General features: G+C 40.3%; 3 protein-coding genes and 1 long non-coding RNA gene across 6 annotated transcripts in view; 3 read left to right on the top strand and 1 right to left on the bottom strand.

The window, feature by feature from the left end:
* Window positions 1-8,356, top strand: part of pik3r2 (phosphoinositide-3-kinase, regulatory subunit 2 (beta)) — a 32,316-nt gene extending 23,960 nt beyond the window's left edge. For both annotated transcript variants that reach the window (XM_026149875.2, XM_026149876.2), the window contains exon 16: window positions 606-8,356. In XM_026149875.2, the coding sequence (XP_026005660.1) occupies window positions 606-813 (208 nt within the window). In that variant the 3' untranslated portion in view covers window positions 814-8,356. The remainder of the gene's footprint in view (window positions 1-605) is intronic.
* A 2,625-nt stretch (window positions 8,357-10,981) lies between these two features.
* Window positions 10,982-15,923, top strand: ifi30a (IFI30 lysosomal thiol reductase a). Its single transcript, XM_026149877.2, has 7 exons — window positions 10,982-11,235; window positions 12,202-12,390; window positions 12,554-12,628; window positions 12,774-12,860; window positions 12,985-13,137; window positions 15,474-15,542; window positions 15,617-15,923. The coding sequence occupies exons 1-7, from the start codon at window positions 11,116-11,118 to the stop codon at window positions 15,680-15,682; spliced, it is 759 nt and encodes a 252-aa protein (XP_026005662.1). The 5' UTR covers window positions 10,982-11,115; the 3' UTR covers window positions 15,683-15,923.
* LOC145421874 (uncharacterized) lies at window positions 15,616-17,433 on the bottom strand. The gene is made up of 2 exons (XR_013903249.1): window positions 16,203-17,433; window positions 15,616-16,158 (listed from the first exon to the last, which is right to left on the bottom strand). It is a non-coding gene; the product is annotated as an uncharacterized LOC145421874 (long non-coding RNA).
* Window positions 17,434-17,683: 250 nt separating this feature from the next.
* pde4ca (phosphodiesterase 4C, cAMP-specific a) overlaps window positions 17,684-27,717 on the top strand; it is a 50,297-nt gene continuing 40,263 nt past the window's right edge. For both annotated transcript variants that reach the window (XM_080292796.1, XM_080292795.1), the window contains exon 1: window positions 17,684-18,841. In XM_080292796.1, the coding sequence (XP_080148922.1) occupies window positions 18,492-18,841 (350 nt within the window). In that variant the 5' untranslated portion in view covers window positions 17,684-18,491. The remainder of the gene's footprint in view (window positions 18,842-27,717) is intronic.

The following is a 27,717-nucleotide window of genomic DNA, read 5'->3' as shown; positions in this document are numbered from 1 at the left end:
AATCACCTCCTCCGAAGGGTCTCAGTGTTGTTTTGATTCTCCCCCGAGTGCTTTTACTGTGATCTTATCTGCACAAACGAGCAGCACAGTGAGGGAAAATGAACCAGTTCGATTTAAATGGACTAAACAGCACAGGTGTGAAAACATGCAGTTAAAACATTTTTATTTATAATTGAAAATGTTTGGTTGTACCAAAAAATGTGGCTGGAAATCACTTCTTCTTCTTCACACTTGTTTTCGCCACAAGTTCAAGAAATTATGTGAGAATAATTATTCTGTCACTACTGCAAATACAAGGCTAAATTCACTACTGTAGCTCTTTCTGAAGATAAGGGAGTAAGTTAAGAGCAGTACCTCTAAAGGTGAATTATTAACAAATTTGAATTCATGCACAACCCAAAGTGTAAGATTAATCCAGTCTCATAAAACCGAAATGCAGAAATTCAATTCAGATACATTAAGTTATAAAATAAAATTTAAAAGGAGGAATAACTCAAGTAAATTTTCTGCAGACACTGAAGTTAACAGTTACATTACTGGTGGGTTTGTGAAAGACTTTTAAGACTAAGATCACCTCTAAACACGATCTCTCTCCTTGTTTCTAGCGTGGACGGTGACTCTAAACACTGCGTCATCTACAAGACAGTCACGGGGTATGGATTCGCCGAGCCCTACAATCTGTATTCGTCCCTCAAAGACCTGGTGCTCCACTACAAAAATGTCTCCTTGGTCCAACACAACGACCAGCTGAATGTAAATCTAGCCTACCCAGTCCTGGCCCGCTCCCAGAATCAGAACCAGCACCCCAGATGAATTATTCACCAGCAGCATAGGACACCAGCCAGAGTGGGAAAATTAGACATATGCATTGGGGGGGTAAAAAAAAAAGAACTCTGGACAATGCTTGTTCCTGTGGCAGGTAAAACAGACTCAATTGCCAGGATTTAAAAAAAAAAAGAAGAAAAAATCATGTATTTTTGGGCAGAAGCTGATGCTAATTTCCCACAGAGTCCAGCAAAGAGCACTCCTTGCTAACAGCATGGCTTCACAATAAGCACACTACTACTGATAACGAAGCACTGTACAGTTAGCCTGGCTGATGCAGTCAGTTAAAAGCTGATGAGAGTGGTGCATTAGCCAGCCACACTGTCCAGTGTCGGTTATGGAAAAAAGTGAGAAATTCATAGGAACATTCATTATTCAGGAAAAAAGACTAAAATACATCAAAGGAAGGCACACACAATGGGTTTTTTTTTTTTTTTCTAAATCTTTAAAAAGCGGAGAGACCAGATGGTGGGATGATGGTAGAAATTACAGGAGCCACATTTGGTTTTTAGGGTTTGTTGGGGTTTTTTTGCCTTTAATGCGAGATAAATGTCCACAGACAAAGGCCCGATCTGTCATTCCCAGACTGCCTGCAAACTCTCCATAGACAAAAGCCTGAGCTGTCATCCGAGGAAATTACTGGCTTGCCTAAACCAGGCTGCTCGTTTCACACTTAAAGGTGGCTGAGAAAAACAATGGGCTGGGAGTGTAGTCACTGGAGACTGAGGAGGGGAAGGGGGTGAAGAGGGTTGCTGTTTCAGGGTTTTTTTTTTAAAAAGAAAAAGATTGATTCAGTTAAAAGCTTGCTCAAGTGCCATAGTAATAGCTTTGAATGACCACAAGCCTGTGTCACTAGAATAAGGGGGCACGTCGAGGTTACAAACCGAAAGAGAAGGGGGGGGGGGGAGTAAACGGTTGTCGACATAGACAAAGCTACAGCTTTAAACAAAAACATACATACACATAGGTATATTTTTATGAAATGATCTCTATTTCCAACAGCTTTGGCTTGTTGCTCTCTTTCTCAGTGGGTGTCCTTTTGATCTGACGAGGTACAACGTACAGTGATTGCTGTATAACAGGATAAAAATGCATGGTACATATTTGGTGTATTGTGAATATAGAATTGTTTTTTAATCACAGTACACTAGATGGAGAGGTACATTGATAAATGCAGTTCCACGTGATTCAGGTTTCCTTTTAAAATGGAAATGGTGGAAATACTCCTGCGTCTCTTCGTTTCAGACTTCCTTCTTCATCCTCTGTAATACTGTAGCACCTGTAGCCATTGACTTAAGGCACTGTTAGTGCTCCTCCTATGTGTCTTGTTTCTATATGCTAAAGACACTTGCAGAGCATCGACCTATGTGATTATTGTATCTCGTGTACTGTATTTACTTCATCTCTAGTTAGATTAGACTGTTTCCGTGGTACAGTGTCCTTGCAGATGTTTATTGTTTTGGAGGGTTTTTTTTTTTTTATATGCAAATTTACTCACGGTACTTCTTCTCCCTTGCGCTCGACTGTTCATTTCATCACAAGCTTGACTCACAGAGCTGTAGAACATTTATGTACAAAAAGATAAAAGAAAGAAAGAAAGCAGTAATATAAATCATGTACAGTATATTTCAGACACACATGCAGCCTGTGTATGTGACTTTATACGGTTCCTTCACGGAAGATTTGCTATGCTTTTAGATTCTGTTTAAGGATGCAAATTATCCATTTTAATGTGAGCCAAATGAAGGATGTCTTTTCATGTAGCAAGAATGAAAAAAGAAACAGTCCTTTTTGCCATTTAGCATGACCTTGGCAGTCTAAGAGATTATCTGGTATGTTATGCATGGAGTCCTTCATTTGGGTTGTTGTTTATCTTTTTTTGTTTGTTTGTTTTAACTTCGATTAGTGGTTGAAATTGTGCTTTCTGTAGTGAATATACAGTATTCACTGGCATGTGGTCTTACTATGCACAACACGGTTGTATGCATATATGTTTTAGACTTGGGTTCAGTTCCCTCCCGGTGATGTGGCGATGAATTTCTCCTATTTGTTTCTCCGTGTTGGCTCGAGGTGTAGGTAGTACCGCCTCCGTTCAATGTCACGTTCAAAGCACAGCGGCGTAGATGCAGGGTTACTCAGTTATATTGATGTTCTCAATGAAAATGTGGAGCTGAAAAGAGGCGTCAAATGACGCTGCTTTTAAACTTGATTCATGTAGTTGGTGTTTTTTTCCCGGATGAACAAATATTAATATGAATCTTACACATTTTTACATTTAGTAATCTGAGAAAGCCAAAAAGAAGAAAAACTATTTTTGTAGTGGGATATAGAAGAGTCGGGGGTCATTAACAATAGAAAATGGGGAAAAATGTGTTTTAAAATCTTGGTCTTATTTTGGTTCCTTTTTGTTGAGAGAGAGAGAGAGAGAGAAAAATTTAGACGTTCTTCTTAAATGAGATATTCGTCTACTCTGTTGGTGATTAGTTAAGTCATCTGAGCTAGACCCAAGCTTCAAACAAACGCAGTGCTTTTCTATTTCTGAAATGTTCAGTTTCAGACATCAGGTAGCAACATTTTTCCCAGACATACCAACCCAGTCTTCTGATCAAACCTACCTTGACCTGAAAAGTTTTAATCATTTTGATTTCAGTCAGGACGAATCTATTGTACTGTACTTTGCACAGTTCTTGGCAAGTAAAGGACCCCAAGAATTAAAGTGGAGGTGACAGAGGTGCTTCTGATTAGAGGGCTATTAAAAAAACAAAACAAAAAAAAACGTACGAGTGAGAAAGATTAGAAGTGCCTTTAGTCGTTGCGATGAGGTGGTCGTCTCCCTGTTTTCATTGGAGCGTTGCTGCATAAGACGATGCCACAACCACAACCACATGTAGTGCCCCACCGTTCACACATTTGTCATTTATCAAAACAAAGGTGTATCTCGCAAACGAGTGTAGTTGTTGTGTGTGATTGTGAGTGTCTGTGTGCGTGTTAGAGCAAATCTGAGCATGTTCTAGTTAAGAGAGTGGCAGATATTAGCTGTGCCTCTTTGGTATTGCATTTATAGTTGTTACATATTCCTTCTTTCTGTAGTGGGGCCTGTACAGTAGCTTGGTGCACCCAGGCTAGCCTACTTCAGTGTTTGTTTTTTTTGTTTGTTTGTGTGTCTGGTGTGTGTTTGAATAAAACTCATAAAAGATATAGAAATGTGAACAGTACACATCCGTGGCCCAGACCAGTTGTTTAAAGCTCATTTGGTAAGCTCTCAAGCTAATGCATGCAGCAGTTCTCAGTGTTTTGTATTAAGTTAGTAAACAGATGATCTGATTAAATCATCCACCATTATTCAGTTTGTTGGACCAACACTTTTGTGACTGCACTTTTTTTGTTTTTGTTTCACACACTCAGACTAGTGTGTCGCCCAACCACCGAAAACTAACAGACAATGGTGATGCTGACTTGTTTATAGTGTTTTTTGTTGATAGTTATTCATTCAGTATATCAGGAATGATTGACATTTTCATTATGATATCAGAGTATACAGTGTACAGTATATGCTTTTGTTGTTTCGCAGTCAACAACTGTCTTGTAAATCTGATGCTTTTGACTGATTGCAATGTTTTCGTTATAGAATTAGTTTTACTATGTGGGCTGTGTAAACTCTGTAGTACTTTTCAAAGCTACTTTAAGGAGAGCTGCTAGCTCATTATGCAATTCTCATCCGCACAGCAGAAGTGTCCAGCTAAACATGAAAAACATAAATCTTCCTTAAAAAAGAAGAAGCTTCAGTTCATCCAGGTTTTCACTTATTCCTTGTGGTATTTAAACATGCAAATAATTGCACTCTTTCTACCTTTTTATTTGGTTCTACACTGTGTAAACAAGCGTATTGCACAACACCACAGGTGTTTTCAGTCTCATTGACACAGGTGTATAAAATCAACCAACCAATCAGTGTGCCTTTGCAAACATTTGTGAAAGAATGGGTTGTTCTAAAGAGCTCACTGAATATGGCCATGGTGCCAAAAGAGGATATCACTGTTACAACACAAACAACCTTTGTGAAATTTCTTCCGTCCATGATTTTAGCTGTAAGTGTTTTTATTCCAAAGTTCAAGTGTCAGATCACACAAAGTTACAGAGTCACATGGAGTGCATAAGTCACCGAGACCCTGCTGACTCAGTTACTGTAGTGCTCCAAACCTCCACTGGCATTAGCATCAGCACAAACTCAGTGTATTGCAGTTTGCAGTGACTCTATACATTATCCAGAGTACCCACAGCTTTCTTTTTTAGAAAAGTGATCCTATTTAATGTTCTCTGAGCACTACAAATGAGGTATTTTCAAACTTCCTTAAACCATTTTCCTCCAAAGCATGGGTCAAGAAAACATTACATTGTGGACGAGATATGGAAAAGGTGGCCAACTGTAGCGTTTCCTAACGAATACAATGGAACATTGTTTCCATTCGGGTGAGGACATAGAAGTGAAACTACATGCATGGCTTGATGCCACAAGGAGTCAGTGAAAGCAGTGTCGGGGATTTTCAAGGTGATTTTGTGTAAAGCATTTCTAGGGAAAGTCCTTCTAGTGGAGTCAAACTTTAACCCAGAACTGGTTGGTGTGACACAAGTTAATGAAAAAGGTGGTTCTGCTTCGTTTTGCTCAACTTTTTAGTGTCTGAAAGAAAACTAGAAATGTAGAACTGAACAGCTTCCAGCATCACTTGTTATGATGTACATTTTTGCAGTGTGCTTAAACACTTTGGTACGCCATGTTATTTACACGATTATTGGCTAGAAGCAATGCTAGCTGCAGTGAAATGTGGTCGCACAGTGAGACGGGCGTGAGAAGAGCAGGAGATGAAGACTTTATTGCGCTTTGACATGGAGTTGAAACTCTCAAACTCAAAGCTTTCATCCCGCTTCTCTATTAGATATGCATCTTGGAGCTTCTTCAAAAGAAAAAAAGCAACAACAAAAAAAACATTTTTCTATATGATACATAATCATTCAAGCAATTAAATATTTTTTCATCATTCTTTGGTACACTGTAAATGATAAACCTTGAAACGGCCTCATACACAAAGCACATCTTTCACTGACTACAAAGAAACACATATTTGTTGTCTATTAAGGTTTGAGGAATGAGAGATACTAGAGAATAAATATTTTCAAATATATACTTAGATATCTATATTTTTGGATGATTTAATTCTGATTTGGTTGGCGCTTGAAACGAATCAGAACGAGGCTTTGATGTGAACACTTTTAGCTCCGTGGCTGCTTTGAAATCGAGCAGTTGTTGAAATGCAGACATATTTACTTACCCGCTGCAGCGAGCTTCATCAGGATCACCAGTTAAAACTTTGTGGTTACAGTCGATCGACATTCATGATTTTTACGCATGATTATCAGGTGTGTTCGGAGGATGAAGCAAGCTCATGTACATGTGTTAATATTTACAGAGCTGAGTCTATATGTTAAATGCAGTCCTGGCTGCTTTGCATTTTATTAAATATTAGTTGTTAGTTGTTTGTTTGTTTGTTTTCTTGTTTTGTCTTTTGGAAGACAGTTTTTGTTTGTTTTTGATTTTTTTTGTTTGTTTGTTGTTTTTGTGAGTAGAGGCAGTGTTAAAAAGTTGCACCACAAAAGATACACTCGATGCTGCTGCAGAGATCTGGCACAGATTGGACACTGATGCTGTAAAAAGGTGATCTATCTTACCACTCGGTCTTACTGCGCCAGATCTCAGTGGCTGCTGAAGGTTTTTTGGGGGTGGGGGGTGGTTATGTGCTTACAGCCAGGAAAGAGGAAAAAGAAGAAGAAGAAAAGAAAATTAAACCTGACGCTGAGGAAGGTACACGACTCAATGGTTCACGATTGCTCCTCTACTTGGAACAATGATGGCATTAAAGTGATCTTTTATGGTGCCTGAATATAATTCTTTCTATTTTGGCTTTTTAAAAAAGCTGATAGATTTGTTTGTCCAAGTGTTCTTTGTTTTGTTTGTTTATATCTTTAATGATAACCTTACAGAGCCTATAAAGAAAAAATAAGCTAGCTTGAATTTTTTTTCTCTATACAGAAAACACAAATACAAATGTTTACAATATGTAATTAACCAAATAGTAAATATGCGTTTGAGAATCAGTCTGTCCCTCAAAGCGGCTGTGATAGATTGATTTGTATTTCTTTATTTCTTCTGTCATTTTAAACTTGAAAATGTTATGACTGCTTGTTCTCTTCCCCCCACATTTCACTTTGTTCATCTTTTTTTTTTTTTAATTTCCTGTGAACAGTGCTCCCTCTATTGCAAAATAGTTACTCAGCAATGTAGTTGAACTATTTGTGTGTCAGTCTTTCTTTACCTGCTGATTTCTTCACCTTACACTGAGCCTTGTATGTGCTGAATCTTAACTTGAGACCCTGTTGCATCTTTTGCTGTTTCTGTCATGCACAGTTTGGTGAATTCGAATATGAATCTGACTGATGTATCTGCGGTAAAGGATTCAAAGAATTTCATATTGTGTATTAGTAAAAAAAACAAAAAAAGAGGAAAAACAAAAGCGCCACTTGGTAAAAATACTTGAGTACAGATTAGTACATAAGCGAAGATTAGAATTCAGGAATGACTATCTAAAGGCATCCTATTGTTGTTTTTTTGCACTACGCAGCAAATGATAGTCGAATAAAAAGCTGAAACGATTGCTCTTTTGGTTAGTTAAGTAGTTTTTAAGACCAAAATTCAGCCAATATAGTCGCAGCTTGTTCCGCCTGTGTGTTATTTCACTTAAAAAAATCTTATCATTCTCTTTTTATCTATATATGCTAAGAGCAGCACTTTTATTTCCCTTTATGTTTTTTAAATCTTCTCACATTGTCACTCCTCCGTGTGGAAAGTTGGCATTTGTTTGATTAACCTGATGTGAATGTTGTAGTATCGTTCACTGGTGTACAGTAGTTTATATTGCGTCACACTCTTCATGTTGGAGGCAACATTGACGGTGGTCCATGTTGCAACAGGCTGGGCAGTGTTACACAGCAGCAAAAATTTAAGAGGCATCAACACATCTTTACCCTAATCAGAGCACACATTGCATTGCAGCGTTGCCCACCGAGTTGCCTCTTGAATCACCGGCTTCAGCAGACATACAGCTAAAAATTATAGTTAGTAAAGATGTTCCGTCTCTCTCACTCAAAAACAGTGAAGAGATGGACCGTCAGATAAAGCTACTCTACACCAAAGTGCAATTGAAGGCAGAGGGAGCACTGTTGTTTCAGCCAGTAGGGGCCTACTGGTTGCAATGTGCCCGACCCAGATGCATGAAAAGATGGTTATTCTTCTTCTCTTGTGTTATCCTCCCTCCGTTTATCTGTCTTAACTCAAATGCGGCATTTCTTTCTTTCTCTCTCATGTACGGCTTGCTTCAGAGTGGTATGTCCTCAGACAGGTACTCTTTGATCTGTACGGTTATTTCTTTAGGTTAATGCAATGATTTTAAAAAGACAATAAAAGATATCTAAAATGCCATGTGTTGTCCTCTTCTTTTTTTTTCCCTGCCTGTGTTATCCTGGTACATTTTTACATGTCTGTCCTGATTCAGCTTGGTATAAAACATGATGGCACTGCATATTTGTAGAAATACAGAATATGCTGTTCATGACATCTAAACAAATGTCATGAACTGGCACATAGGTGATGAGGTGGGAGGCAACATGAGAGGTTTGCTCAATCATCCAGGTAAGGAAATGCCAAAAAAAGTTAATTATCAACTATTATTAAAACACAAGTGTTTATCATTTTTTTGAAGGATGCAGAGTTCCAATTGGTGAAAATCGATGTGTGTCACAATGCTGTGTTTGATCTGTGTTGGATCAAATATGGTGGACCTGATTTTTAGAATGAGTTTTGTTGTTATAAGTCAGTTATTTAGTCTGTCAATAGCTGTAATTCAGTGACAGCAACAAAGTGAAGTTTCACATTTTCCTCTGGCTAATTGTTCATGTGATGATGGATGTGCTAATGGATTTGCTGGGCTTGCAGGTGCTTGGCAGGATCCTCCATGTTTGTTTGCATGGTTTGACTAACAGAGCTGTCTGACAGTAGTAGCTTTGAAAAAACTTTAAACCTATAGTTAAACTGATAGTAATCTTTTCTAGCCCAAATATGTTTTGCTACGGATCATCCAAAGCAGTCCATTTAGCTCCCATATTAGCTGCATGTTATGACACTCCACTTAGCATTACCTAGAAAAAAGTCAGAACCAGTAGTTCAGTGCCTATTGGTACCTACTTCCTACATAGAAAGAGAACAGAATCTTTGCTGGTTTTTAAAAGTGGTAGGTTGTCTTAATTTAAGAGTCAAATCCAAAAAACTTGGCAAAGAACAAATTTTAAATTGTATCATAGTGTTATTTGACATTACTAGCTTGTCACAAACTGTTCACATCAGCCTCGTCATCCCATTCTTACGGAAAGGAAATGGAGAGAAAAGACTGAGGCATGCCAAATACATAAGAACTGGATGGAGAATCAGTGGAAACAGGTCTGATAGAGGCATCCAAATGTTGAATTTCAACCTTAAGGAAGCAGTGTGGGATCATCTTGACAGAGAACGGAACAAAAGGCAGAAACAAAAGAGCTCTAAATGTCCTTCAAGAGACCTGGACAACTATTCCTGAAGACTGCTTAAAGAAAAAAACGGAAAGCTGCCTAAGAGATTTCAGACCATGTTGAAGGATAAAGTGGTTGTACCAAAAGTGGACTTTCAAGCTGTATTTCCATGGATGTTTGCACTTTTTTTTTTTTAAATAATAATTTGCTTCTCTTAACTTCCATTTACCTGGCAAAATATTGATGACCTTTGTACTCTACTGTAGAAATGTGGTCATTTAAATTTGGGGAATTTGAAAGATGACACCATATAGAAGCAAGAAACTATGAGTTTTGTAATTTTGGCACAACCTGCAGGGATTCTGCTACTTCCTTTTTCATATGTTTGTATTTTATTTATGTTAATTCATCAGTTTTACATCCACTCTTCTATTTCCTGCCAGCTTTTAATGCCAGCTACTCACTGTGTCTATTGAGGAACTCTGACCTCCATATGCTTTCCCCTTAATTTTGGTGTAAGACCGCAGCCTTAAATAGACTTCTGTTTTGCCTCAGTTTCTGTATGCCTTGTGTGTGTGGGGGGACTTTTGATTCACACACAGAATATTTAATTTTTTGCTACTCTAATGTGTGCTCTGCATCCCCTGCCTGGGTATTTGGCCCTGGGTCTTCAGGCCGAGCCTCGTACCACAAATCATATTTCACAGTAAATATGGGAAAGGAAAGAAAATTTGGAATTCCCCTCCCCAAAAAAAGGTTTGATTTTCAATGAAGTGAGGGGCTTTGGTTTTGCCAGCTACACCCAATACAAAATAAAGGGCTGCAAGTCAGGAAGTTGAGTGAATCACACAGTCATGGCTCACTTCCCTGTTTTCAAAAACAGACAAAAGCTGTTACAGATCATGTGAGAATCACCAGGTAATCCTTATATAGTGCCCAAGGTTTGTGATGATTTTCTGCATGTCAACTCTTCTTGAGCAAGACCTTTGGACCGCCTCTGTTTTATAATGAGGCAAAACAAGAATGACAACAATAGACAGAAAACTTCCCCATTCATCTGTTGGAAAAAAAAAAACCCCTAACATATCTTAAGAGGGAACTTCTTAACCTTTACAGAACATGATAAGATTTAAAATTGAGATGTTGCATCGTCTTAAAATGCCCTTTTGAATCCTTATTGTAAAATAAACATTTTCCAGTATTAGGTTTTAATTGTAGAGATACAATTTATGTCACACAAGTTACGGGATGTTCTTAAATTATACCTTGAAACGCTTTGTGAATAAAATAAATAACTCAGATATATATGTATTTCCTTTTAAAAACGTGAGCTATTGTGCCTGTACACGACGTTATTTTTTTATTGATAGACTTGAAATGTCCACGTAGTTAAATCATTGCGAACTTCACGAACTTCAGGATGTGTAAACTTACTACATACTAACATGCCAATCATATGACAGTTCTATTTCCTCAGAACAGCAGCAGAGACTTCGCTCTCTTTGGATAGATGTCTCCTAGTTACAAGTGACGCTTAAGACCACAGCCAATCAAAAAACAGCTAACCTGCACGAGGAAGCGCGGTCGAGTATTAAAGAGTGGACCCGCACAGTTGTTTGTGGGTCCGTGTTGTGGTGCTAGTGACAGTTATAAACAGTGACTTGGTTGTAGGTAAGGATGAAGGCACTACTGCTGCTGTTTTTGGCTTTTGGGTACGTCGGCTCCTCCGTGTACTCCTCATGCTCCCAGTCGCCATTAAACTGGTGTTCATCTGTTGACTCGGCTGTTGAGTGCGGGGTAAGAACTTTATACATAACTTTTTATCAAGAGCTAATTTTGAATGGCTAGTTAGTGTCGACGACGTTAGCCACTTTCATAGGTAAGGCAATAGCTAAATAAAAGTTTCTATATTTATGAGAAAAAAAACCCACTGAGAGAAAGCGTAGCAGCACCAATGAGTGCGTCGCTGTAATGTGATATGCGGTCAGTTTTCAGGTGAGTAAACTGACCTGACCGCAAATAATGGTTTCCTCTGATAAAGACTTCAAAATTATAGTCTGAATGTGGAGAGGTGAAACATTATCATGCACATGAAGTTAGCGGAGCCAGTCTCTTACAAAAATCAGAGTCATCCTTAAGCGTTGCCCTTGTCTTCATCTTTTAATGACGTCACGTGTGTTATTAAGTAATTATTTATAGCTAATGTTCGGTGTTAGCTAACAAGTACTCACTAAAACTCTGTAACCTTTTTTGTCTGTTAACTGGACTTCGAAAGAAACGGTTATTTTTAGGTTTTAAGGAAATAGGAAGTAAAACTTTCAAATACCAGTTCTTTGCCAGCTGTGCGGTCTTTACATGTACCACTAAGCAGCCAGTTTAGTTGGTCTTACCATAGTTGGCATACAGTGAATAAAAGATATAGTCATGTAAATGGTGATAGATTTATTAACAATATTACAATCACAATTATAATGCAATAAACAATATAAATATAATTCAAACTTTTAAAAACGATCGCTGCAACAACTTGATAGGTAATCTGTGTATGCTGTTTTTAAGTCATAAAAAAGGACCAGCTAATGCACATTTTCAACCTTTCTGTAGCATTTTCAGCTGAAATTGGCTTGATCACAAGTAATTACAACCACATGCTATTGATGAAAAGTCATAGTATAACTCTCACTGATGCTGAGCTTCCTCTGGAGTCTTGAACGTGGTGGCGTTTTGAAGAAGCTGACCTCCCTGTTTTGCTCTTTGCTGTAGGTTTTGAAGTCGTGCCTTCATTCCAACTACACAAAGTCCCAACAGACAGACGATCCCGTTGAGGTGGGGCTTTACTACGAGAGTCTGTGTCCTGGGTGCAGACAGTTTCTCGTTATGATGCTCTTCCCCACAGCGGTCCTCCTGAATGACATCATGGTTGTTAACCTGGTGCCTTTCGGCAATGCCCAGGTAAGCAGTCGGCTGAGCAGCTTGGTTGCAGACTGCGATTGTAAATCTACCTGTGCAAAGACATTTACAGTTAAAGGCAACCCAAGAGTTCTCATCACTATATCTGTCAAAAATTTAAAAAGATTTACCCAAGTACATCATTGGTAACTGTATTCCATTCCAGGAGGTCAAACAGGATGAAAAGTACGTCTTTACTTGCCAGCATGGAGAACAGGAGTGTCTGGGCAACATGATTGAGGTGACGTTGCACCCCAGACACACACCAACAACTCAAACTGCTGAATAATGTGTCATGTCTGGTGTCAAAAGCATCTTGCTGTGTTGCTTCAAAATGCTTAATTTTTTTAAAAGAATGAAATATTTGTTTTTTGTTTTTTCTCTAGACTTGTTTGATGAACATGTCCAAGATGGCTTTTCCAATCATTTTCTGTATGGAGTCCTCCTCTGATGTCATCAATTCAGCCAAAGCTGTAAGTGTGTGTGCGTGTTTGTTTGATTTATGCAGGCAATTGACTGGTCTAGACCACTTCAGTCCATGACTTTTTTTTTTTCGGTCACTAATAAATTTCCGTTTACAACCATGTTTGGTTGTAGTGTACTGGAGTCTATGACCCCACTTTGAGCTGGGACAAAGTCATGAGCTGCGTCAATGGTCCTCAAGGAAACCAGCTGATGCATCAAAATGCCTTGGAGACGGCTGCCCTGAAACCTCCGCACCAGTACGTGCCCTGGATCACCATTAATGGGGTAAGACTTTACTGCAGTAACAGCTTATCCAGCAAATACCATGGTGTTCAGTTTTACTTATATAGTGCCAAATCGCAACAACAGTCACGTAAAGGCACTTTATCTCATAGGGTAAAGACCCTACGACGTAAGAGAACCCCAACAATCAGACAGCCTACAATGAGCAGCACTTGGTGACAGTGTAAAGGAAAAACTACCTTTTAACAGGAAAAAAACCCTCCTCCTCTGTGTTAGCTATCTGCCGCAACTAGGGATGGGTACCGGTGTCCGGTGCCATGATGGCACCGGTTCTGACATAAACGGTAGTAACCAGACCGAAAAGCAGCGCACATTTCGGTGCTTTATTTCGGTGCTTTTTTTTCCTGAGCTGTGATACACTTCTAGCCAATCATTTTATGTTTCCGAGGATAGTAGGCGGGGCCAGGTACGTAAGTTCTGTTAGAGCAGAGCTACAGATTAAAAATGTCCAAGGCGAAGCGGTCAAAAGTCTGGCTGTACTTCACAGCAAAATATGCAAACTCAGCAGCCTGCAACAAGTGCTTTAAGCTGATACTGTGATACTGTCAAAGGAGGTAACACCAAGAATCCGATTAAACAGCTGGCGACGCATAGCGTTTTTTTTTAAAAGCCGAGAAATGCGCCGTATTTGATAGCTTGCTGCGAGACCTCACACCGTGCACGTCGGGTGGGTTGCCAGTTATCGGACCCGGAGCAACATCCCCCAAAAACCCGAAGAATAGAGTCCTGGCCCCTAGCCCTGCCAGTGTAGCAGAAATGATGACGGATGATGATGCAGCAGCAGCCGTTCTTCTCTGCGTGAGTAGCTTCATGTTGGTCATGTGTAATTTACATTGAGTAGGCTAACCACGTTATTACATTAATGCATGTAAGGTGAACTAGCAAACATCATCATAGCTACATGCGGCTGTCCTCTTGTTTGATGGCAGATACTCCCTTCACCCTGGCCAAAAAGGCTAAAATGACCAAAGAAAAAGTGGGAAACAGTTAAACATGAGAGGGTTTAAGTTTGTGTTTTTTCCATTGTTTAAGCACTGCTTCCAGCCAAGAGTGATGCCATATATGCCACATAGCTGCAGAAAAGGCTAACATTGTTATATTTTTACAAAAAAACCCAGCTGAACATGAGAGGTTTTTGGACAAAGTTTGTGTTCTCCATTCTTTAAGCACCGGTTCGAGCACCGTTTAAGCAACGGCACCGTTTCAAAAGTACCGATTTGGCACCGGTATCGGATAAAACCTAAACGATACCCATCCCTAGCCGCAACCAACTGGGGCATGAGCAGAAAGGAAAAGGGAGACAGGACACAATACAAACTATAGGAGAGAGAAGACAGAATTGAATGACATACAGCATGGAAGTGGACGTTTTTCCTTTACTCTATAAAAACATAATGAAGAGGTGAGAAACTGTAAGACATCAGACTGGAATGGAGAAAGTGATTTGAAATGATCCAGATCTGATGTTGACTCTGTCCTTCAAAAGAAGTGCTGTTACTTTTTCAGTGATGAGTTTGACACTTGATCTGCCTCAAAGCCCAAATCTGTTAGTGAAAGAAAGCTGGGACTGATACATGTAAAGCTGCCTCTTTTTCACTTGACATCATGCAGTACCCTAACATAAAAATGGAAGTTTTGTCTAAAGCAAGTCACATGTGAATTGCAGGCACGCCCACGTAAGCCCCTCTTCTTTATTAGAGGCGTTAGTATTGGAATGTTAAACACACTTTTTGCTGTTAGGAGTTTTACTATGTACTGTACTTCCTGGACCAACTTAAGGTCTTCTTTTCGTATTTAGATTTCCAAAATCCATATGACAATAGGTGCATAGTAAGTGTGCCTCACCTGATTACAATTTTGCTAAGATCACATGACCCAAGATTGACGGCAATCACATTTTTGGGGGATTCCTATGAAAAGCAAGTCAAATGCTAAATTCAGATCATCCACAATATAAGGTTATCAGGCTGCTCAGCTCTATCTGTTGCATTTGCCTGTCCCTTTTTGGAAATGGTCTCTCTCAGCCTTTGCACTTACCACCTTAGTCATTCACACCGGTCTTCCTTACAGTTATATGACATTGCTGTGACCTGCAATCACCTGCAAGTCATGCACCTAGCAATCTAACGAGGTCAATCAGAAGATCTGTCTCTGACGGCCTCTTATTGCTGTTTTACATTCCAGTATCACCAGGTTTAAGACCTAAAGTGTACTGCTAAGTGTCTGTTGCCTTAATAAACCATTCAAACTGTGTAACTGAGGTATGAGAAGTTACTTATTTTTAAATGTTGGGAATATTAATTTTCATTGATTTGTAGGAGCATACAGACGAGCTGCAGGACAAAGCCATGAATTCTCTCCTCTCTCTCGTCTGCAGCATGTACAAGGTACAGTCATCAATGTCTACTAGATATCTGCCTTGTAATTTACTTGAACTTAAGTTTTTGTTTTGTTTTTTCAGGGCACTAAGCCTGCGGCCTGCGGGGGGAGCCAGATGCACTACAAAACTTACTGCCAGAAAGTGTGAATGAGAAATTCTGCACATGCCTGTTTACTAGCCAGGTGTGGCCTCTAAACAAGAAACACTGAAGAATGTCATCAAAGATTTTCTTTTTCTTTTTGTGTTTTTGAACTTTGTTTCTAAGAATTTGATCACTTCACTTTTGTAATTCCAAAATATAAAAACACACGTTACCTTCTTAAGAGACTGTGTTGTCATTGAATTAATATCTATGGAAACCAAAAAATCATAAATGGCTTTTGTAGTACTTTGGTATTTGCCTTATTTAAAGTGTTTTTTGCTTAACTTTTTAAAAAACAGTTTAGATGGAGGTACACAAATTCACAAATCATCCAAAAAACACAAATCATCATTTGTTAGAGGTAATAAACACACACAGTAGGGTATTCATATCTTGTGGGGACAATGCTTTACCTAGCCCCTAACCATCGAAAATGAATGCCTAACCCTTGCCCTAAACCTAACCATAACCAATTGTTACACTGTGACTAAAACCACAGTCTCAGTCTCCAAATTCCCTTCAAACTTGTGAGAACCAGGATTTTGGTCCCCAAAAGGGCCGTTGGTCCCCACAAATATAGTAAGCTTACACACAGACACACACACACACACACGCACAGACACAGACAGTGTTGTCACAGTGCTGTATTAAAACTGATATTTTGAGTTTATTTACTAGATTCTTTGTCTTTGTAGTCTCCCACAGCGTCAGAGTAAGTGTTTAATGTAAATGGTAGGATAATAGGTAATCTAAAGCTCATGCCTAATGGCCTTGAAAACATGTGTCACAGTTGACCTTATACTTCACGTTCTGTTTGTTTTTTTTTAAACCTGAGTTAATGTGGGCTTAGCATCAGGAGGCACAGGTTCATTAAAGTTCACAAAATCTCCTGAATCTTTAACACAGACTCACCTACAGCTACAAATTTAAACCGTGTTCATGGAGTAAGAAAAAAAGCTTAAATGAGAAGATTTTAGGCAACTGCTTGATCAAACCCAGAGTTTTGCTGCACTGACCGGCAGGTCTGGATCTGCAAGGTCCACAGATTCTGCAGACAGACTCGCATGACTAATGGCATGCCATGCAGGCTGTTCCACCACCTCAATCTCTGTACCAGCATCTGCAGCCTCCACATACTTCCTGTTTTGGCGACTAATTGTCGTCATTTTCCAAAACATCGCTTTTGGGTCAAATCGGTTTACTACTACTACTACTAAGAAAGTTTGCTGTTTATCACCGATGTGATGACAGCTGAAAGTTTTGAAGAGGCGGGGAGACAGTTTGGTCTGTACTGAGTGACATCCCAGCTAAATGTTGGTGCCACAGACAGCTTCATATCTCATCTTAACTGTAGTTCCTGTATCCTCCTCGTTGGCATTTCCTTCTCATTTGTCTGGTTCCCAGTAGCTGAAAGTATGAGGAGAAATAACTCAAAAATTTTCAACTTCACAGAGGTAAGAGTAATAATTTCACGTTTAAGAAATTCGGCAACCTTTATTACGCTTGGCTTGGTTATTTCTTTCTTTATTTCATTTGCTTTCTTTTATGAACTCAAAAGAAAGTGAACTGGTTACACATTCGCAAAAACTAAATGGAAAGCTATGATGTGTGATTAATGTGGATTCTGTAATTGCACTGCTACGTGTTTTGTTTTCCTTTCTTGTTCCTGTTGCCAAATAGTTGTGGAAACTTTAATGGGAGCTTGTGTGTGAAAATAAGCAACAGCATTAAAGTGTAAAATTGTGTCATTAAGGAAGGAAATCATTTGGTGGCAAAGATAATGTGTTGCAGCATAGCTTTCTCTTGATCGATCCAACTCATAATCCATGAAGTTGACACATCGGCCCCTCTCGTGGTGATCTTGGATAGAAACGGTCAACAATAAAACTCCAGAGTCTGTTGACGTTTGTTTATGGAAAGGTGAAACTTCCAAGCAGAAGGAGAGATAGGGTCACGGGATACAGTGGAAAACAAGGACTCTTATCTGTTTCCCCTCAACGCTGACGCTGAAACAGAGAAGCCCTGAGAGCGAAATCCCGAACACTGTCTCCCTGTAAGAACCGTCTATTGTGTCCAAGGTGATAGTGTGTTTGGTCTCAGGACCTGAAATCAGATAAACCTTCCAAAAATAATGCCCGAGTTGGCTTTTGTGAGGCTTGTCACATTTTTAGTAGCGTCATAAAAACAGCCCTGTGCATGGCTCACCTTTAGATCTCAACAGATGGTCTTTTTTTTTTTTTTTTACTTCACAGAGACTTTTCAAGAAGCTCGGGAAATATAAAAACTTCTCCCTGCTGGCAAACATGCAGCTTTCCTTTATGTATGGTTTCTGTGATATCCCTGCTAAAATGCTGCTTCTGTATTGTTGCTCTGTCACCAGTTTGTGTAGTTCTTGTAATTATTGCAGGCCATAAACTATTAACAACAAAAAGGCAAATTTTCTCTGAACATCATTTTCATATTTCAAAGTAATAGCCCAGAAAGCTGCACATAAGCTAAATTATAGGATGAATGAGTGCCAAGTAGCTTTGAGCCAGGGTTTGCTGTTGAAAAGCACAGAGCTGCTGATATATGTGATGCATAGCAATCAATCTTGTTAGCGCCACAGCACATGCACATGCACATCCCTTTCATTTCAGTAAGAAAGCTGACATGCAAAGCATATGAAAGAAAATCGAGTTAACCAAGCAGTTTCCATTTCATAAAAATCTCCTTTCTTGTCTGCAGTTCACTCCAAACCTTTGAGTTCAGTGCAAAAAAGTGAACAAGTTAAAAAGCTGGCCCCCCTTTTTGTCTCCAATCTAGTCTTTATGAATGCAGATTTATCCCGTCTTTATACCATCACACTCTTCTTTTTCTAGCTTACAGTTAGACATGTATGCATATATCATCTCAGTAAAAAAACAAATCGCCTGCCTTTTATCTGCCTTACAGAGACAGTGGGATTCCTTAGACCAAACCTCCTCTGTAGAGCCTCTCCAGGACTGTGATATCAGATGGGCTGTGAAGAGGCTCTTCTCGGGAAACCTGCAGCTGCCCAAGCTTTCCTGCAGATCTTCTGCTCAGGATGGCCCTCCGCCCGTCGCCCCATTGGGCCCTGCGACCTACAGGATCAAACACTCGAGAAGTTACGGGACTCTGACCAGCTGCATGTCCAGAGGCCTGTAAGTCACTGATGTTGAACATGTTTAGTGGCATTTTGCTAATGAATTTAAATGTGCATACCAAAACATCACACATCCTGCTTCAAAAGCATGTTTGGGAACACATGATACTTCAGGTATCTCACACATGTTAAATTCATTCTTTAAATATCCTCTGATTTCCTCTAGAAAGAACAGCTCTGGAGTTTAAGTGTTCCCAAAACCAGCGCTCTGTGTGGAAAGGAGTAAATTTTTTCCTAGTTTCCCAACAGCTGGGCCCCTTCTCAAGCTTAATGATTAAAATTATATGTGTTCAGTGTGAAACCAGCCCCTGTGAAGCAAGCTGTGGTCTTGTAAATCAACACAGATTAAGGAGTACTTAATGATCATCTGTTTTTAGGCGGGGCGGGGGGTAATTGTTTATTTAGGTTGAAAAAAGCTGAGTTGCTTCTCGAGCGTATGATTGAACAAAGTGTCCCGCTTAAGGCGTTGCGCTCGCCTCTGTCACACTGCTGAACAATTATCGCCATAAAAGATCAGACAAACAAGGCTCTTATTATTGTTTTCACAACAACATTCAAGCTGCTTCAGCAATACATCTGTAGCAATTTCGGCCTCTCTAAACTTCGTGTGTGGGTGTGTACGTGTCTGCGTGTGCTGGCGTCTGTGAACGTGTGTGTACGTGTACCATCATTACGTCTCTTTTTCCACCTGTTGATGGAATCCGGAGACATCTGTTTGATATTGTTATTAGTTACAGTGAACCTCACAGGTGAACCCCTGTTGGCTTCTTCTTTGTCATGTGATTCATTGTTGAGTAGCACCTCTGCAAACACTGGATAAACTGAGAGTGATGTGGTGTTTTGTTCTTTTGCATTGCTCTTTATACGCTCACTGGCCACTTTATTAAGTACACCTATACAACTTCATGAAATATCCAATCAACCAGTGACATGGCTGCAACTCTGTGCGTTTGGCCATTTAGAAATGATTGAGACGACCTGCTAAAATTCAAAATGAGCTTCAGAATGAGGAAGAAAGGTGATTTAACCAACTTTGAACGTCGCTTAGAGTTTGGTGCCAGACGGGCTAGTCTGAGGATTTCACAAACTGCTGATCTGCTGGGATTTTAGCCACACAGTCACCTCTAAGGTTTATAGAGAAGAGTCTGAAAATGAGAAACTACCTTGAAAGTTTATTATTTGGTTGGCTGTAGGTGGTGGTGGTTCAATGCCTGACTGCTCCAGTCTCCATGCCTAGGCATCCTTAGGCAAGATACTAACCCCAAGTTGCTCTACGATTCATCCATCAGAGAATGAATGTGTGTGAATGTTAGATAGAAAGCACTTGAGCAGAGAAAAAAGAGCTTGCGTGAATGGGTGTGAATGGGTATGAGGCATGTATAAAGTGCTTTGAGTGCTCGGGTAGATTAGAAAAGCACTATATAAGAACCAGTCCATCTACCATTAATGAAGTAGATGTGCCACAGCAGCATAAGAGCACAGTGGTGTTCTTGTTATATAAGAACAAGATTTGCTTGGGCTTTCCAAAATTGGATAGCAGACGTGCCGAGACATTCTGAGGATATGGTCAGAATTTGGTGTAAACAGCTTGAAGGCATGGATCCATCCAGCCTTGTATCAATGATTCAGGCTGGTTTTAGTGTATTCTAGAATTTTAGAAATTGATTTTGGAATCTGTTTAAAAACAGTGGGATACATGGAGGGTCTTTAAAAGAGATGGATGATACCAGCTGTTTAAAAGTAAGAGTGACTGACTGATAATTGAGAGAAACCCAGGGGAAATGACAGGTAGAGTCTCTTGAAGAAATTTGGGAGAAATAGTGTCAACTGGGCAGAAAGAAGTGCACATATTAGAAACTATATCAAGGAGATCATTCCATCCATTCCTTTTTCTTTCAGGTAATTCATTTCAGGGTCGTGGGGGGCTGGAGCCTATCCCAGCTGCCATAGGCTTCAGTAGATAGGCATAAGTAGATGACTACACTTGGACAAGGTGATAGGATCCAATCGTGAACTGTGACCTGATACCATAGATCTTACTAGCAATAAATAATAAAATAATAATAAAAAAAAAATTGACGCTCAACGGAGCCAGTGAAGTCGGACGTTTTTTCAGTTGAGCGTGGTTAATAAGTTCTTCATGTGAATAAAGTGAAAAGGGAGATCTTTGTTTTCCCATCTCTTTTCAGCTTTTTTGTGCTCTCTTCTATCCTGATGAATATAATCATTGATCCAAAGAGGAGGGATTACTCTGGACTTTTCAGAGGCTCTATTATCAGGATCTGATGTACACAGACTACTGAAAGTTAAGTGAGTCCCTGATATTTGAAGACAGCTGCAATGTTGAGATGGAGATATAAGAGAACAGAGCTGGGAACGTTGCTGCCAAGTTCTCATTGGGTGAATCCCATAGGCATTCAACCTATTGATTTCCTGTTTCTTGAGAGCAGGCGCAGGTTCGTATCCTACCCGTGGCGGTTGTCGCATGTCTTCCCTGCTCTCGCTCCCTCTGCTTTCTTGACACTTTTTAGTGTACCCTTTCAAATAAAGCTATCTTCATCACACAGTTCAGCTTCTTCACCTCTTTTCAGCAAATTGTTCCGCTTCTTCAGCTGTTTTCGGAAGACGATTTTCACTATATGGCATTTACTCGGCATTTTCGCAGGAAATGCAACTTTTGTGAGACAGTATAGCTCACTAGAAATCTAGAAGGGAACACAAACATGTTCAGTGTTGTTGAAAAGTAGCCAACAAAATTGGAAAATGTATTATTGTAATGGCAACGAGGACAGCAGGTTATTGGGGTCGGATGTGGCTCTGGAGGTGAAATGATTCATTCATTAATCCCTGGCTTCTTCTGTTGGCATGTCAATTCGTCCTTTTCATGCCGAACCACAAAAAACTCTCCACTTAATGCAGTGTATCCATCTCTCTCTCTTTCTCTGTGTACATGTGTGCGTGTGTTTGTGTGATAGGAATAGCGATGTATGTACTGAGTAGAAAAAGTACTTTATGATGTTTGCATGTGGATCGATGAGTGGCCTATCATGCGAAACACTTTCAGTGGTCAATAAGAGCACTACATAAATGCATTCTGTGGGTCATCTCCGGTAACAGTTCTCAGTATTACAGTCACATTTGGATACAATTGATTGCAGCACGAGACTTTGCAAGCTGGAAAAGATACTCATTGTTTTCTGGTAAATTGAAGTCTTTTGACACATATTATGCAACTATAAAAGGTCATAAGTTGTTGTTTTTTTTACTTTATAGCATGCTCTGCTGCAACAACACACACTGTGTTTCATGTGCTTGTGTAACTGTCAACTGATCAAACATGACCTTTTCATGTAGGAGGTCAGGTCAGCTTATAGTCAGTCTTAGGCCATAACACGTCCCATCAAAGGTGCTCTCCTTCACTGTGAACTTCTCACCACTTCTTGACTCACTCTCCTGCAGACCCTACCAATGCGCTGCAATCCCCACCCAGCGGGTAGAGCCTGGGGAAGTTGCACACAGTTGCTGCACACTCTCCTGCCAAAGACACTCTTTCAAAAGAGAATCTTAATGTCAAGATTGATACTTCCTGGTTAAGTAGCTTTAACTGCTTTTTCACTGACAGATATTTTATTCACAATTGAACAATATGGCAAATATGTAAATTGAGAAGCTGTACTGCTGTTAACAAAAATATTAGCTCATTTTGGAATTTCATTCCAACAGCACATCTAAAAACATGGGAACGAGGGCAACAATCGGGTGGAGAAAAATTTTACAGGTTAACTGGCAGCAGGTCAGTGACATGATTGGGTTTAAAAAGTGCATCCTAGAGAGGCAGAGGTTCACCAAGCTGCAAAAAACTGTGTCTACAAATTGTGGAACAGCTGCAGAATCATGATCATCAGCGTAAAATGGCAAAGACTTTGAATATCTCATCATCTGCAGTACATAATGTCCTCAAAAGATTCAGAAAATTGTTAGAAATCTCTTTGTGCAGGTGAAAAGACTGAAAATCAATATTAGATGGCTATGATCTTTTGGCCCTCGGGCAGCACTGCATTAAAAACAGGAACGATTCTGTCATGGAACTGTGAGCACAGTTCACTGTGCCATCCGCAAATGCAGGTTAAAGCTCTATCATGAAGAGAAGAAGCCGTAATTGGACACGATCCACGAACGCTGCTGTGTTCTCTGAGCCGACGCTCGTTTAAAATGGACTGAAACAAAGTGAAAAACTGTTCTGTTCTCTGTACATCTATTACATCTGCATGACTTTGTATTTGCTGAACTAACCTGTCTTTAGTCCAGACCTTTCACCAACTGAAAACATTTACAGCATAAATAAGTGAAAACTTCAACAAAGAAGAGCCAGGACTGATGAGCAGCTAGAATCATATATCAGACAAGAATGAGACAACAAAAGACCAGCAGCTGGTCTCCTCAGTTCCCAGATGTTTAAAAGAAGATGGGAATGGTGCACAGTGGTAAACATCGCCCTGTCCCAACTGTTTTTAAACATGTCGCTGCCATCAAATTCAAACATTTGATGCGCTTTCTGTGTTCTGTTAATACTTGTTTATGATATTTGCAAATCATTTCGTTCTCCTTTTATTTACATTTTACGCAGCATCCCGCCTTTTTCAGCATTGGGTTTGGAAAAACACTATCCTGCCAGCCTCTTTATGCACGTACGGGGCCCTAAAATGCAGAAAAAAACCTTCAGATGCACTATAAACATCACATCTAGATTTATACTAACGGATTACTGCTATAACGCAGCACATAAAAAATAGGTGCAAGTACTGTGATGTTTCACTTTTATTTACTTCATAAATGTTTATATGACAGCAGGTATAAAGTAGCACGGCTACAAACATGACAGCAGGGATATCGAAGGACTAGAAAGCCTTTCATTATGTTCCCTTTCTATGAAGAGAGCCATGTGCTCTCCTGTTTACCAGTTGGTAGTGCAGTTTTGATGGGATGCCAGAGAAAGTGTTTATAGAGAAGTCTCAGGATGCTTTATAGCTGACAATGCTGCAAATCTTAGGATAACCTTTTCCTTTTCCTTTTCTACATCATATACATCAAATTTGCATTAAATGACTCCAGAACGGACCTCAGCAGCTTGGAAGGGATGCGGCTTTTTATGAAACATCTGAGGAAGAATGTTCTCAAAAGACAAACCATTTCCTACCCGGAATAAAGCAGATGGTTTACAAACAAAGTGGATCTGGTGTGAGCCTTTTCTCCAAGTGTGTCATACTCGATGTCTGAAAGTGTCTGATGCACGCTTCCTGCTGGCAGCTGAGGCCTGAAAACCTGGAATTACAACATCACTCTGAAAGAGAAGGTTGTAAGCATGCTCTGTCCACAGCAGATGGGATCTCCAGATGGATGTTTGGAGACAGTGAGTCAGCGTAATGTTTTCTATGAGCCCTGTTTTTTCTGGGGGTTTTTTGTTCTTACTGTCTTTGGCATGCTTCATTGCGGGATAAACTTTCGGGTGAATCTCGTATCGAGAAACAAGCAGAAAGCCTTTTTCCAAACTAACAGTCATCCCATTCCAGACACTACTCAGTCTCAGTTATCATAGAAGCAGTCACATGAGAGGCTGCGAGTCTGAGCCACTCTTGAAAAGTTGTAAGCAAACTTTATGCTGACAGAAGCATCCAGCTGATGGTGCTGTCTCGATGTCTGATTCTGTAAAAAGGGGAACATCTCGAAACACACGAATGGCCTCAGTGTGAGGAACTCCACTCCAGATGTGCCTCAGGAATACTTAAATCTGAATCTGATTGGGCACTGGGTAGCTCTTAAGCCTCTGTGGCTCTGAGAGTTGATGACAACGATAACAGGCCCATAATTTGACTTTATTCATCTATTCATTTTGCTCTCATGATTGCACATCTCCAAGTGATATAGTATTATTTCCATATTCCTCACAGTCCTCTTGGCTCCGGCTGGCTGTGCTGTAGCTCCGTCCACTTGCAGAAATGCCAGAAATGTTTTGTTTCCGTGCTCGCTGATATCGTCGCTCTGAAAAAAACGAAACCTTAAGATGCCAGACAAATCGTGTTTGTGCTTTAGTCTGCTGCTGCTTGCCTGGTTCCAGTGACTGCTTAAAAAACATGTTTCTTTGGATGTTAAATGTTAACTAACTTTGGCTGGAGTGTGCTGAACATACAGGTACAGAATTAATAAAGGGGAGCCTGAAGGTCGGGTTAATGAGCGAAGTGAGAGTGAACCGAGACAAAATGACAGTAAAACACATTCTGAGATGAGCTGCAAAAGATTATTTGTCTCATTTCTAGATATAAGGATGGATAAGCAGAAATGACAGCACCAAATTTAATGCAGTGCAGTGCTAATGAGTGTATGCACACACACACACATGCACACACACACAAAAGCTCTCAAGCAAACAATTCTTATTTCCTGCTTTCCCTAAACAGCTGTTGGTCATAGGTTCAGTCCTGTGTCAGATGTTCCAGCTCCCTAGGTTATTTTAGTTACTCTAGACAGCGCCGGTGTTTAGTTATGAGTCCTTAATCACAGGAGGACCTTTTCTCACTCTCCGGCAATAAACAGAGAGATTGGGTGAGGGAGAAGATGTTGTTGCCTCTGGTCACAGATAGAGAGTGCCATCGTGACAGCACCCATGCTCTCTATAGCTTTTATCTACCTCTGCTTTTTATAGTCAGAGGCACTTCATGTGATTCTTCCTGGTGCGCTCAGAGCATGTGAAAGGCAAAGAAGCTGTCTCTGAGGAAATAGGCAACTTCACAACAGATAGCACCTCAGGGAGTGCAGGGGGGGAGGGGGGGGAGCCTGAGTATGCAAACTTGGGAGTGAGAGTAAGTAAGGTGAGCTCGAAGGCCAAGCCAGGCGACGGCTTAATGTTTATACACAGGCGGAATTTGGAAAGGAAGTAATTATGAAGCACAGTTTGAAGTTGATGAACAATATGTTCCTTAGGATTGCAAGGGAGAGAAGAGGGGGGAAGTAGAGGGATGGAAAGAGGGATAGAGGAGCAGAAGGAGGTAATCTGTCATGCTTCCACTCCCTGTAAATCAGACGTCCATATTTAGTTGGAAAGAGGGAAGGCCTCACAGTAATGTAAACAAAGCCTGGGGGAGGGAAGAAGGCAGGGAGAGTTTATCATCAACACTAATGTTTGAACGGCTAGCACGGCAGTCAGCATGGTCTTTAGGAAGAGACAACAGACAACGGAGCTGATAGAGCACAACTGAAGGTAGAGAGGTAGCTTTTGATTTTCTGAGCAGTCTTGTCTAGTCCATTTTAGATTTCAAAAACAGGTTTTTATTCTTGAGATCTCTGAGAGAATTTTGGAGCAATGATGAGCAGGACCAGATCCTCACCCGTCTCATATGTCATGTCACACAAAAGTCTTTAAACAAACCTGACGACAACATTTTTCAAAGGGAGAGCGAGCAAAGAGGGAGCGATCGCTTGACCACTGACCATCTATCTATTCATCATGAACGACCTGTGCTCCGAGAGCTCCGAGGAAGAACAATCTGAAGTCGATGAGACCCCCCGGGAACAAAAGTTGTCCCGGCTTCCCGTGATTCAGCTCATGTCCAGGACCGTAGGGGGTTCCACGGGAGGATCTCCAAAGGTTTCACCCAAGGATTCGCCGCGCGGGTCTCCTCGAAATTCCCCGCTGCTCTTCAGGAAGCTGCTGATGAACCGCAGCATCAACCTCCAGAGGCGCCGCTTCACCCTGGCCCACACCCCCAGGTAGAGTTTATGACTGCAGCCAAGATGATATAGATGACAGCTGTTGCACTTTGCATTATTCTCACTCAAAATAATGTAAAAAAAAAAGGTTATTTTTCGCAGATTTTGAAGATGTGTTAATGTTATGCAAGTTCTGCTCCAAATGCACCAACTAGGATTCTTATCATTCAAAAGCCATCTATTCTTATCGAATGTTCACATTTAGCACATCATTTAGACATGGATGATGCATATGGAGGGGGGTGGGGGGCTATGTAAGGGTTGTTTGGTGCTCTTTGCTGTTCCTTTTGGTATTTGGTAAAGAACAGCAGCCTTATGGCCAATCTTTACTCCACTTGGTTGGAGATGTTGATGCGTTCAAGTGTATTTTTGTCCAAGTGTTTCACACCACAAAAATGGTTGCCCTGAAGCTTATCTTATTAAAGTAAGACTGACCACAAGATGTTCTTATATTCATGCCTTTCAGTCATGCCTGCTCTCCTCTGCCAGGATAAAACTAGCCTTTTTTTTTGGTAAGAAAGATCTAATACAAATTTTGTTCTCATGATGTGCATTTTTTTTTAAAGTTTCATTTCCATAAATAGACCTGCCCTTATTTACTGACTGCACATAGGTGCGTGGTTCCTGCTTGTGTTTAGCTTTTTCTTCTTTCTATGAAATCTGCTAATTATAGAATTCATTCACAGCAAAGCTGCTGATGAGCATTGAGTTTATAATAAGAGACGCTTTTCCAAACCCGCTGTCAGCTTTAGTGCTGAATTACCAGGAGTGTTTTTCCTAAGCTTTGTTCACCTTTTGCTTTCCATCATGTCAGTAAACACAGCTCAGCGACATCCTTGTTGTCACAGGATCAGCAGTTTGTTGTTCCACTTGTTAAGGACACGCTTCAATCTTTCAACAATGTCTTCTTGTTTAACAGCCGCACTTTTTAATCGCTGCACTCGCTGCGAAAGCACGCCTCAAACAACTGGATATTTCCTGCCGAGTTTCAAACACCTTAAATTTATTCTTCCGTTGCAGCGGTCATAAATCTCTTTGGAAACAACGCAGCAGTCTCTCTATCAGGCAGCGCTGCTCTGGTACCTGTTGATAGCTTTAGTTTTATGATCC

The sequence above is a fragment of the Astatotilapia calliptera genome, chromosome 18 (genome assembly GCF_964374335.1).
Source record: "Astatotilapia calliptera chromosome 18, fAstCal68.1, whole genome shotgun sequence".
NCBI lineage: Eukaryota > Metazoa > Chordata > Actinopteri > Cichliformes > Cichlidae > Astatotilapia > Astatotilapia calliptera.
The sequence above is the reverse complement of the archived record's forward strand: the minus strand, read 5'-3'. Positions and strand labels throughout refer to the sequence as shown.

Excerpts from the sequence above, each read along its gene's own strand:
- ifi30a (XM_026149877.2), top strand. The coding sequence starts at position 11,116 with ATGAAGGCACTACTGCTGCTGTTTTTGGCTTTTGGGTACGTCGGCTCC. Across the intron at positions 11,236-12,201 it reads ACTCGGCTGTTGAGTGCGGG|GTTTTGAAGTCGTGCCTTCA; the intron begins GTAAGAACTTTA and ends TCTTTGCTGTAG. Across the intron at positions 13,138-15,473 it reads CCTGGATCACCATTAATGGG|GAGCATACAGACGAGCTGCA; the intron begins GTAAGACTTTAC and ends ATTGATTTGTAG.